The sequence below is a fragment of the Trachymyrmex cornetzi genome, unplaced genomic scaffold, assembly GCF_001594075.2.
Source record: "Trachymyrmex cornetzi isolate Tcor2-1 unplaced genomic scaffold, Tcor1.1 scaffold223, whole genome shotgun sequence".
Classification (NCBI taxonomy): domain Eukaryota; kingdom Metazoa; phylum Arthropoda; class Insecta; order Hymenoptera; family Formicidae; genus Trachymyrmex; species Trachymyrmex cornetzi.
Window position 1 is genome coordinate 257312 of NW_017296881.1, and position 12554 is coordinate 269865.

The 12554-nt window shown below is 35.4% G+C and overlaps 1 protein-coding gene across 1 annotated transcript; it reads left to right on the top strand.

The window, feature by feature from the left end:
* Positions 1–1454: 1454 nt before the first annotated feature.
* Positions 1455–6508, top strand: Cpr97Ea (cuticular protein 97Ea). Its single transcript, XM_018506432.1, has 2 exons — positions 1455–1665; positions 4324–6508. The coding sequence occupies exons 1-2, from the start codon at positions 1648–1650 to the stop codon at positions 5179–5181; spliced, it is 876 nt and encodes a 291-aa protein (XP_018361934.1). The 5' UTR covers positions 1455–1647; the 3' UTR covers positions 5182–6508.
* The last annotated feature ends 6046 nt before the right edge of the window (positions 6509–12554 follow it).

Consider the following 12554-nt stretch of genomic DNA (forward strand, 5'->3'; position numbering starts at 1 on the left):
AAATATAATCAAATCAGGGCGGGGCGATATACATATAATAACACTTTCTCTTTTTCAAGATACTACTTCAGCGAGAGTGAGTATCGCGGGACAGAACGTATTGTTGAGATTGATATTGCATAAGTACGATGCTTCAAATTGCGGTCAATTACACTTGATCCTCCGCACGTCAACGATCTCGTACAATTTATGTGTTCACAGGAAATGCGATTTCGGTAGGAAATACTTCAAGCATAGCCAGTAAAGAAACTTACATCTTCTCATTAAACTTTAATAACTGGTGGTCAAGTATGCATTGATACTTAGGCAGGTTTCATTTCTTTGCTTTCGTAATAATTTAGCCTAAAACTATGAATTCAATTATACATTCACGGAAAGAAATTTAGCTAGATCAAATCTGAAAATATTTTGTTGGATTATCGAAAGAATTATTTATTTCGATAATCCAACAAAATTATTTTCAGATTTGTACCTGGTAAAATTTTTAAATACTTCAGCAAAATCGTTCTTTTCATGCTGATAAAAAACTTATAAGAAGTATGTACTTATATTAAGTATCTTAATGATATTTTCTTTTAAATTATAAAATAATTGGTATATATAAGCGTCTCGAACTGGTATTTATTTTACACTAATTACTTTTGATAGTTGCACCGTAATACTTACGACCTAAGTGGAAATATCTAAATTTCTATGTAACAGACATGAGTAGACTTAAATTTGTAAGTTGCAGATTAATTTTGAAATGTATAAAGTATATAACGTGTTCGGGGTAGTTACACGAATGTGCGTGATACAGGAGTTGCAGAACTCGATCGTCAAGTTAGTGGTCCAATACTGGATTTAAAATGATTTCGTTGCGAGAGAAAGACTAAGTGACACGGCGATAGATAAAATAGTCCGTTTTTTCAACTTATTCCGCGATTACAGGCAAGATGGTGGCTAGTGATAAGAACGCACTCGTCAAATTATTTGAAATAGCGCTCCTGTGTAATTTCTCTTTCATGGTCCAAATTTATACCTATCCACTACAGTTTTACATAATATCTTACCTTAGAAACTCGTCACACCAGTTTTACAAAACTGATCCAATTTTTCGTCAGGTCGAGTTACATGATCGTTGTATCAGCTGCCAACTTCTAACAAGATTTGTTCTGTTCATTCAAGAAGTCAAGATATCATTAAACAGAGAGTTTTCCTGATCGTGTCATACCGATTTTCAAACTGTTTCGTTTTTAACAGTGTACACAACCAACAGAAATGATAATTTTTTTGAAACAATTTGATTCAAGCATTATACTGTTAATGATGAAATTCTATCCGTAATCGATCCGCGGATCAACCAACCGAGCGACGGAGTGCGATTTTCCAGATTCCCGAGAAATCCGAGGCTGGTGGGGAATATTTAGGGGATATAAGGTGCTGTAACGAGACAAGGCGACCGTACGTACGTACAGAAGTTGAATAGATAGTGAAAGTCCCTCGGAGCGAACAGGAGTGCTAAGGAAGGGAGCGGGGTTCAGCAGGAACGGGGGGGTTCCAGTAAGGTATATGAGGGCCTCAGTTCGAGCAATCGCCGGTACTCTAGCCTCGCTGCCTACTTACATTCACACACACTAACACAACCACCGACCGCCGGGAAACACGATGCACACCCTCGCGACGGTACGTATCTGAGTGCATCATCAGCATCATCGTCGTCTCGTCATTGTTCTCTCCGCATAGTCACCTCTCGCGGATCTTTGCCTAAAAACAAAATGAAAAACAACCGCCTTGGAATGCAAGCGCCAAGACGGAAATCGCGTGTGATGTGATAGTGGCTGTGACTAGTGCATAATCCGTATCGTGAGCTTGGAAAATTGATGCTACAAGCCCTGAGGAATTCTGATTTTCATTTATTTTGGCTTTATCGACAGAGTCTTTATACTTCTCTCGACTTTCCATTCTTTGTGCTTGTTGGCAATGTAAACTGTTTTATGCAATATTTTAAATATATCTAATTATGGTAATAAAAAATCGTGCCATAATTTATTATAAAAGGTATAAATGCATGTGATTTATAGCAATTTAAAAAAGAAATTTTAAGATCGTGATTAAAGAATGCTTACATTAAACCGCGATACTCTTTGAATTTTTGCATCAATTTATTAACGTTTCACATTGTCTTTCTTTTTACTACATAAAAATTACATTGCTCGTTGGAGTTATTAAATTCACGACAAGAAGCGAAACGATTGAAAACGGCCGTTGTAGGCTTGGTCACGTTGCGCAATTCTTGTGATCCCGTTTCCTACTTTCTTCCACGTCGTGGAAAAATTTATTAAGATTTCACCTATTATGAGTCGGGCGAGACGCATTTATTTTTACAACGCGCCTACTGACGCTTGTAGAAAGACTATTATATAATTCACCATTATATGTTCGAGTGCGGTCGCGTGCGATGACCGACGAGAATATGAACAGTTCTTCAGGTCGGTTGCACCAGCATCAGTTAACCAGCATAATTAATTAACTCCTTGCAACAAAAGTGCGCCATATAAGACTGTTGTTTCGTTGTTTTCTCCATTTTCCTGTGATGAAAATATCCTGAACTCTCAAAACATTTTTTTGCCATTTTTTCATAAATAAATTGTATACGGAAATAAGTAGGAAGGAAGAAATGCAGTTTAGTTATATTCCGTAATTTTTAAATTTGCTAAGAACATACAGAAAACAAGAAACTAAACACAGAAAACGGAGAACACGAAATACGGAGAACGGAAATAAGAATTGTCAATTAATATCGAACTATCCATACACGTATGTTAAATAGCTGTATCAGGAAATAAGAAATTATATACAGAAAGAACAGTTTTACTGAAGTAACTAAAAATTTGACTAAATGTGGAAATAATAAAAATAATTTTGTTAAAATAATATATAGGCTTAAGCTGCTTGTATATCAAAATTTTTTGCAGTATTGATTACTTCTTTGTAGCATTACTGAATTTCCTAATAATTATTTTGACGATTCAACAAAATTATTTTTAGATATATCTAGCTAAATTTTTAAATATTTCAACAAAATCGTTCTTTATTAACAAATCGAAATGATGATGTAACATAAGTATAACAACGTGGCATAATATAATAAAAGGAAATAAATTTCATGATACGGAGGTTTAATTAATAGTTAGTATTTTTAATTAGTTTGAATCCGGTTAATTGATGCTGGTTCAAATACTGTCGGCATTTCACGCTCGCCTATTTAGAGTTACAGGAAGCATACTATGTAGATTGAATGAATTAATTATTTCTTGTTAATATTAGAATCAGCACGCGGTCGCAATCGCACACGTATGGAATGGATAAGGGGGCACGCATAGTCACGCGTGAACGATCGCGATTAATAACTTGATTTATCGATTTTCAATATCGGTGTGCGTTCATAGCTCGGTATCCGCGACTTGAAACCTATTTTGCTGACGTGGAATTCGACACCCTTCGAGCTCCGCGCGATCTATTCTCAAGTGTATTACAACGTTGTTCGCATCTGGCGGTTAAGGTTCTGCTCTATAGCTTGCTACACAGCCTTAAGTTCACGCGCTGTCACGCGCTGATCTCACAACTGCATTTCACGAAATCAACGGTTCATAACTTTGTAACTCTATATGTCCACTCTTACGTCATGCACAAAGGCATTCTCGTTTTACTTTATATCAGGTTTTGACGTTCTTTTCTTCGAGTAAAAACGTAACAAGCGTTAAAGAATGGTATAAAAATGGCAACATAAAACTCAGTAAATCTAACGATATTAAAGCAAGAAGCTGTAAAATGACCGCCTTATTATTAACCTGAACTATCTATTACAATTTTTGTATGTAATTTGTTTTTGTAGTCTTAACTATTACAAAAATTAGAAAGTTATTAAATAGCTAGAAAAAAGAATAAATTTAAAATAATAACTTACCAGCAAATACCAACTAATAATAACATAACTGTTAGTTATAATTCCTTACTAAACAGTATTACTATAATATAAATTATAACAATTATATAACACGTAACAGCTATATTGTTGAGTAAAAAATTATATCTAAAAATTATATCTAAGTATATCAGTAAGTAGTTGGTGTTTGCTGGGTTAATTTTAAATTATAACTTAATTAATATATTATAATTTAATTTATATAATTAAATTAAAAACAAATGTATAACATGCGAGACATAAGGAAAAATTGCAATTAAATGCTATTTCTATATAACTAATATATAAACAATTCCCAATATTAATTGGATATATGTCGCAAAATGCGATGAACTGACAGTGTTTTCGCGTTTCAGGTAGCAACGGTGCTCACCGCGCTGCTAGCGGTATCGGCACAGCAGTACCAGCGACCTGGCGGTAATTATATTGACGATTATGCCCAATACGACTCCCAACAACCTAGCCAGCCGACTCCACGTAGCTACGCGACCGATCCGGATCGTCAATCGGCTGCGCCAGCGAATCCGAAGCCAACGCCGGTGGCAATCCTGAAGCAAATCAATCGACACAACGAAGATGGCTCGTACACGTATGGTTTCGAAGGTGCAGACGGCTCCTTCAAAATTGAAACCAAACTGCCGACCGGCGACGTGAAGGGCAAGTACGGTTTCGTCGATGACACTGGTAAGGTCCGTATAGTCGAATATGGCGCGGATCAGTACGGCTTCCAGCCGGCCGGTGAGGGTATCACCGTAGCCCCACCAACCCTGTTCGATGAGACCACCAGCAGAGAGGCCCTCGCAGCGCAGGCCTACGAGGAGCAACAACAACAGCAGCAGCAGCAACGGCAACCGGCGCCCGCTCGACCGGCTTATCAGCAACAATCACACACCCAGGCTGTATACGCTCCTGCGCAGGTAGCCCCGAGCAGACCCGCGCTTCCCAAACCTCCCATTTTTACCCCGGCTGCCCCAGCACCCCAAGCCCCGCGACAGCCCCTGCTGCCGCAGAACTACGAACCAGCGCCGTCCTCGCAGCTTTACAATCAGGGACCAGCTCAGTTCAGTCCTGCGCCGCATCAGCCTGATGGCCGTTCCCAGCCGCAGGCCCGCAATGGCGCGGGCGGCGGTATCCTGGACCAGCTCGCCAGGGACTATGCTCTGCCTCAGGGAGTGGCACCGCCATTGCACGACATCAGCTTCGGCTACTACTAGGCTGTCTAGTCCTGCCCCTTTGCCTACTGAAGAGTAGAAGAGTCTGGGATCAATCGTTCGAGCCTCAACAACATTTTATGCCGCTCAATTGTAACGCTATATTGAAATTCTAATGTTTTTCATAGAATAGATTTACGTTACGTCACTGTAGAATTTAATTTTCGTGTTTAGAAATTAAGCGCTATATGCATTATAATATAGCTATAAGAATGCGGTCTACTTAACGTTGCAAATGCTTCGAAGCACTTGATTGACCAATCAGAAAAAAGAATTTTATTAACTAACCAATCAAAGAATGCTTCAAAGAATTTGTTGCATCAAGTGGACCGTAGCCTACGTATTACGATTGATCCCAAACTCAATTACTCATTTCGGTTACGTGTTGGTCTTGTATTCTATTCGTGAATGGGACGCGTCGGCAACTGGATAACTTGTCATAATCTCGGCGTGGCCCACTCTACCTGAAGTAGATGGCAGTGTGATTGATGATTATCGCGAATAGATCATATATTGCAATTGGAAGTTGAGAACTATTAGTCTATTGATGTCTAAAATCGCGATAAAATTCTATTCCGTCCACGTAACATGATTTTTTTTCATATTGTATTTAATTAACAATTCAAATACGTATCAACAAGACAAAAAATAATACATCTCATACATATATTTCACATTGTTCTAATAGCGATAAACTGTGATAAATTGACAGCAAAATATAAAATAATTTTGATGGAAATATTAATACGTTGTTCAAAGGGATTTTTAGTTTTATCATATTTTCTTTATCTTTGGAAATAAGGTAAAAAATTTTTCAAGAGCTTTCAAAAAAACGAGAAATTATTTTTTAAACAAATAGACGTCAAGGTCTGAGTTTTCGACTTCTTATTTTAATTATTTGTTTTTACGAATATCCATCGAGTTAATATTAGGATATAATATTTGACATTATCTTTTTATCAATCATTAAAATTATTGTTACGCATATCACTATTCGTCAAAGAATTATCCAGATAACAAGCGGTACACCGATTAGACATAGTAAGAGTTGTAAAAAGAATGTAAATAAAATTTCTCGTCTTTCCCTTCAGTAGACGTTCGCTTTTACTCCGGAAAACGCAGTTTGCCTTGAGAACTCGCCACTCTGGAGTGCTGCGATCAGCTGGAATTGTATTTTCACGACGAGGTCCCTCGAGAATGTTATGTTAATTGGGCGTGCTTACTATTGTAATTAGATTATTGTAAGGTAATTCGAGTGGAATAAAGTGAGGCCAATACTAAATTCCACCGCCTCTATGTAATGGAACGCAAAAAATTTCCGTACAATGCCGGTGTGACGAGATTTCCTGATTTCACCTTTCCAATTATGGTCCTCGTTAGTCTTAAAGGCTTTCAATGTTCATATTTGCTAAACGCACAAAAGAATAGAGTCACACCTTCATTCGAACGCGTAGTAATTCATACTCAATATCAAATTACCAGATTGTTCTTCGCATTTAGAAACACAATAAGAAAACTTAATTTATTTCGAAGATTGCATGAAACGATAACGATATACGCTCAATTGTATCATATTTTTTGCAAACAAATATCAAAATCTGATATTAGACGTAGAAATTTTTCTAATTATTTTGTATATAAAAATTATTTCAAGATTTTCCTTATACAAAAAGGAACTTCAATTTTAAATGAATAGTATTATTCCAATCGCAAAATATATATAGAGAATAACTTTTGTAATTTTGTAAAAATAAAATTTTATTTCTATAAGAACATTCCTGATAACGTTTGTTAAAAATTTTTTTTAATTTTATTACTTTGTTTCTCGATGAATTCGTTCAGTGTACTCAAGAACGATTTAAAAACGCCTGATGTAATGACAACCAAAGTCACATTGTTGCAGAAACGGCTACATACGGCTGCGATCTTATCTTGTCCCTTCTTGACTTCCAAAGATTATGAAATACAAGTAAGAATAAACCGGTCCGATTTCTCACAGATTAAATTTTCGCATCGCATAATGTGTCTGGCCTTTATCTTCTGCTTTTTGGTTACCAAAATTGAAAATTCTCACGCCCAGTTTGCGCGCGAATAATTCGTGGTTTCTCCAGAATTTCATCACGGCGACAATTTGATACATATTTCTCGAAATATTCACCTCTTCCAGAGACAATCCGTCACAATCGAATACTGTTATATTGAACAAAGTGGTTTTACTTTCGTTTTCAGAAAGTCTCAAGGTGAACAAGCCGGCGTTATACTTTTCACTCTTTAAAAGTTTCTCAGCGATCGGTTCAATGAAAAAAATGCGTATGTGCATTATTACGTATTGTAAACTCTTGATAAAACGCGACCTTGCTGGCCCCGCAATTTTCGCCACTACTTCCTATAGCTTTCATAACAAATGGTCAGAAATAACGCAGCGCATATATGTGATAGACGTTTCTTTATCGATTACAATTGCTTGTCTATTTACTGTCTATATATTATATTACTTACATCTATAAAAAAAGTTTTATATTATATAATTCTTCAATTAACAACATATTATGTATATAATTGTCTCTTTTATCATAAAATAAGATATAAAAATATCATATAATAGAGAAATTTATTCTTAAATAGAAAAAATTTTTTAATCTGAAATAAAATGATCTTGAACATCGCGGTTTTGTGCTAAATATTATAACACCAACATTAAACATTATAATATCAGGCAAAGATTTATTCTAAACGTAATGTATAAACTTAAATTTATATATACATATTACTTTTGTCTTACACACAAGACAATAAATCAATCTCATCTTTAATTCGAGAAAGAAGAATCGGAATTATTGATCTAATCTTATTATTGTTTTGTCTTTATATTACATAAAGCAGAGAAGATTAAATAAGTCTAGAATATTTTTGTCACGTTATCAAAAATCCTTTCTAAGAGAGTAAAATTTGCGCTTTTGTTTCTCTTCAGTTTTTTACGTACCCATAATTTCTACAGCAGAATATGTTTCTTTTCTTTTTAACGTATTGAAAGGCACCGCATATAATTTTATTTTTGTTTGTATTATTTATGCTGTTATGTCGCACATCTCAAGGGACGTGTTACAGAGTGCATAATAAATATTTTCTTTCCATCGTCCATCATGTCGATCCATAACGTGAAGACCCGCGAATTCGCACACCTATTTATCAGCGAAGGGCACTGTACATCAGTATAAGCACCGCGTTCACGTTTACAGGACAAATTGCAATGAGACGTACCTTGGCGTCGCGCCAAACGATCGCGTCATAACGCACCTTTGTGCAAGGTGGGCATTACTTCATGATCGTGTTGACCTTCTCGCTTGTAGAGAAGAGTCGTGCCAAGTGTCGCGGACATGGCGATGCCTAAAGGTTCGTCCCCATTTAAGACCTTATAACAGAGTCTGGCCACGAGTAATTTTATCAAAATTCTATGACAGAGAAATATATATATATATATATATATATATACACAGTCTCCCTGTAAATATAATATTAGCTCAGTGATTCATAAACTTTAATTGCGAATAATTTAAAAATTATGACACCCTCGACATTTTTGTATTTTTTTATTCCAAAGAATCCGCTTTTAATAGGAAATGCGATAGTTTTGGGACACCCTGTATATATACATATAAACATGTATACATATGTCTTTCTCTTTCGTAGGATTTTGATAAAATCGCTTACGATCAGACTTCATTATAAGGTCTCTAGCTTCTACTTCTTTTGAAGAAGAAAAAGAAGAAGCCAGTATGTCACGATTGTCTTCAATGGGGATAAACTATACCATTCGCGCGGTACACAGTACGTTAGTGCTACATAAAACGTACGCATTGACATTCGCTGTTTAGAAAGCTAAGATGCGTATCGAGATAGCGCGTCAATTATCATCTTAATCTAATTCTCTTTAGAATCTCAATTATTTTATTGACTTACTCGTCGATTATGGACTAGCGATAACGCGCGACTCGGTGACGAGGTAGAACATGACTTGCGCTAATAAAATTCGTAATGAAGGAAAATCACGCGTGGCTCGTGAAATTATATGTACACGCTAGTCGTAACGGGCCGTTGACACTTGTCAGCTAGGCCAGTCACGCAAAACGCTCCGTCGGATTTCAACATTAGATGCCAGGCTGGTAAGCTTCACCTACCTCGGCTGAATTTATGCTCTCCGTTGGTGTTGCACGAAATCTACGATAACGTTGATGCAAGCAATCGTGACTTTCAATCGAGGCACGTTTGACGAAAATTCGGAGGAAATAATTGAAACTTTTCTGTCATGATGCCATGACTTTGTTTGATTTACTAAACATGATTTGCTCACATATATTAAACTATTAGCATTTTCTAAATTTATTAAAAGAATTATGATCTCTTTTTTTTCTTCTCAACTTAAGTTTATTTCTTTGAATTTAAAAAATGCTAAATATAGTACAATTAAATTGTTTAAATAGCTCGACTAATTTATTGCGAGAAAACATTTCATAATTCATCAAGATAATTAATACTAAAATTACAAAAGCAATCAAAATAAATGTAGTTTACAAGTTTTTATTAAAATTATAATAGTGTGTTTTCTGATATTTTTATTTGACTTTTGTTGTAATATGTAAATAGGTTAATTTACTTTTCCCTATCTTTATATAAAAGAGATATGAATATATTATGAATAATACAAACGGATATATATTAATCGTTGGTAGTTCTAATGTTAATAACGGTAAGTTCCGTATAAATGCGTAACGGAGTGATAGTCTCCGAATAAATTTTTACGCAATACAGGAAATAGAACTGATTAAATTACGAGTTGCACGCAAGTTACAAGTGAATAACGAAGATATATGTAACGCTCCTGTAAACACTTAGACCGGATCTGCGAGTGTGAAAATAGCCTCGTGAAAATAACTTTCCCCTTCGAAAGTTTTAAGACGGTCAGCTGAGCGCCATGGAATCCGTTCGTGATCGCGTTAAGATGTATAGCAACATTAATATAATGAACTGTATATCAACTCAATACAATTCTCTACACATTATATAAAAATATAATCAAAATATATTACGCGATATGTACAATATATTCATAATTGCTAGAGATACCAGAAAAAAATTATTTCTATTATTTTTTTCTGGTACCTCTAATTTCTTTTTACAATTTCTTAAATCCACGTATCTTGTCTTTTTATATTTAGACTTCACTAATGTATAAAGTGTTTCCTAATTTTATATTTAAGATTCTTCGCGCAGAAATGTAAACATAATATTATAAATATGATAATATACCGAAAAGAGTATATTTAAAATCTCAAAAATCTCTTAAGAAAAATCGTGCTAGAAATTGAAGAATTCTGTTGTTTACATAATACAACAATATTTTATATTATTATTAGCTGTTGACAATAACAATGCTGTGATAAAGACAGTATTATAACTTAAAGCAGATCAAACAATTGTACATACATCTGTTTCTTACTGTCAAAGCGACTTCATTACCGTCACAACATTGTGGATCGCTAATGCTTCGTGACGAAGCCAAGACGATCAGCTGAGCGTGCGGCAGAAAATGCCGCAGCATTGATAATGAACGGAGTGTCTAGGCACGTGCCTCTGCTCGCGTGGAGATGAATCGATGCTTCGAGAAGTAATAACATCGTGTTCCACGTTTCGCGCGGTGCGGGCGCCGCAAGCGTATCCATTCGCCTCGTCTTTCCATTGATGATACCGAGAGTGAACTCGAATACGCCTCCATCCGACCTAATGAAAGCGAGTGAATGCAATTTCTTCCTGAGAAACCGGCTCCGCGATATTGGTATAAATCTCGGAACGGAATAAGTAAGATTCACTTAATGCTGCTACGCGTCGCCATTTATTGCTATGAAATTTTACGATAATTTCACAGAAATTTGAAAGCCGGCTGTATCGCGAAAGTCGCCGATATACATTTCCGCGGAATTGAAATCTCTCTAATGGACTACTTTTATCGATTTTATGCGGTACTTATACACTGTTGAGGATGCAATTAATGCAATTAGTACCGGCATTTGCGTGATCGCGTCCTCTCACTATTGTTCAAGAATTACTCAATTTGAAATCGTTTTTTTAGAATCGAAACCGAATTATCAAACATTTACATGCACATTATGATTAAGCAGTGCAGAATTATATGAGCATGAATTGATAATGACTTTGCCTTTATTATTACAAATTCGATAAGCTGATGCATACAAGCAGACACGCCGAATCGATGACTATATCGATTATGTTAAGTATTCTTCCGTCCATAATACACAACGAGCGAAAGCGTATCGCCATCTTTTAGACTTCACATAGATCGCGCGCGGATGCTTCGCAACTAACTTAAGAAATAGGAACATCAATTACCCCGCGACTCTCCCGAATTAATATACATCGTTCTCGCGCGGCACCTGAATGTGATATTAGCCACTCCATCGCGGCCTCTCCGTCACTTTCTTCTTCTCACTGGTGCGCACATACTTGTGCTCGTCGTCCTTAAAATCCACCGAGACCGTTTCTACTGATATTTCTATCTGCGTTTGCTGCGCGATAAAACCAGTAATATTATGGATTATTAAATATTATATCGTTTATTTCTCACATCTGAGCTCGTAAAGATATTTATCGGAAAATCTCAAGATTTCACTGAGAAAAGTTTCTGATTGAAAATGGATGAACCAGAAGATTCTGATTATAACAATCAGAATTTTGGTTATCTCAACTAGAATTATAATAAATTCAATCAGAAAATTCTTAATTTTCTACATATTAATTTTGTATATTTTCAAGCACAATTCTTGTTAATCAATCAGACTCTTTTCCATACTTGTTTATCTTATTTGTTCCAATGCAAATAAACAGAAACAGGATGTAAAAATGAAAGTAAATGGAATGTAACAAGCGTAATTTATAAGAAATAAATCAATGGCTGCATTTTGTAGAAAAAGTAGCTTTGCAACTGTAAGATTTTTTAATGATTGGTTCTTGTTTTTAGCTTCTCACTGGAGCTAAAGGTATAATCAATCATATTAAAGATTCTTGCAACAGTTATAAAGCTACTTTTTCTGCAAAAACACAATTAATATTTATTAATGGCTAGATGCCTAGGAAAAGAATTTTTTATCCGAGTTCGAATGCCGGCTGAAGTAATGTTATTCACAATAAATTATTTATAGTTCTAAAAGATGCTTACTAACATCCAATTGTTTACATTTTTTTTTCAAAATGCTTATCAGAATCAATATTATTAAATCAATGTTATTATGCTCATTAATTTAATTTGTGATATTACTATCTCATTTTGGCTTATGACTGCGTTTTAAGACTGAAAATAATTT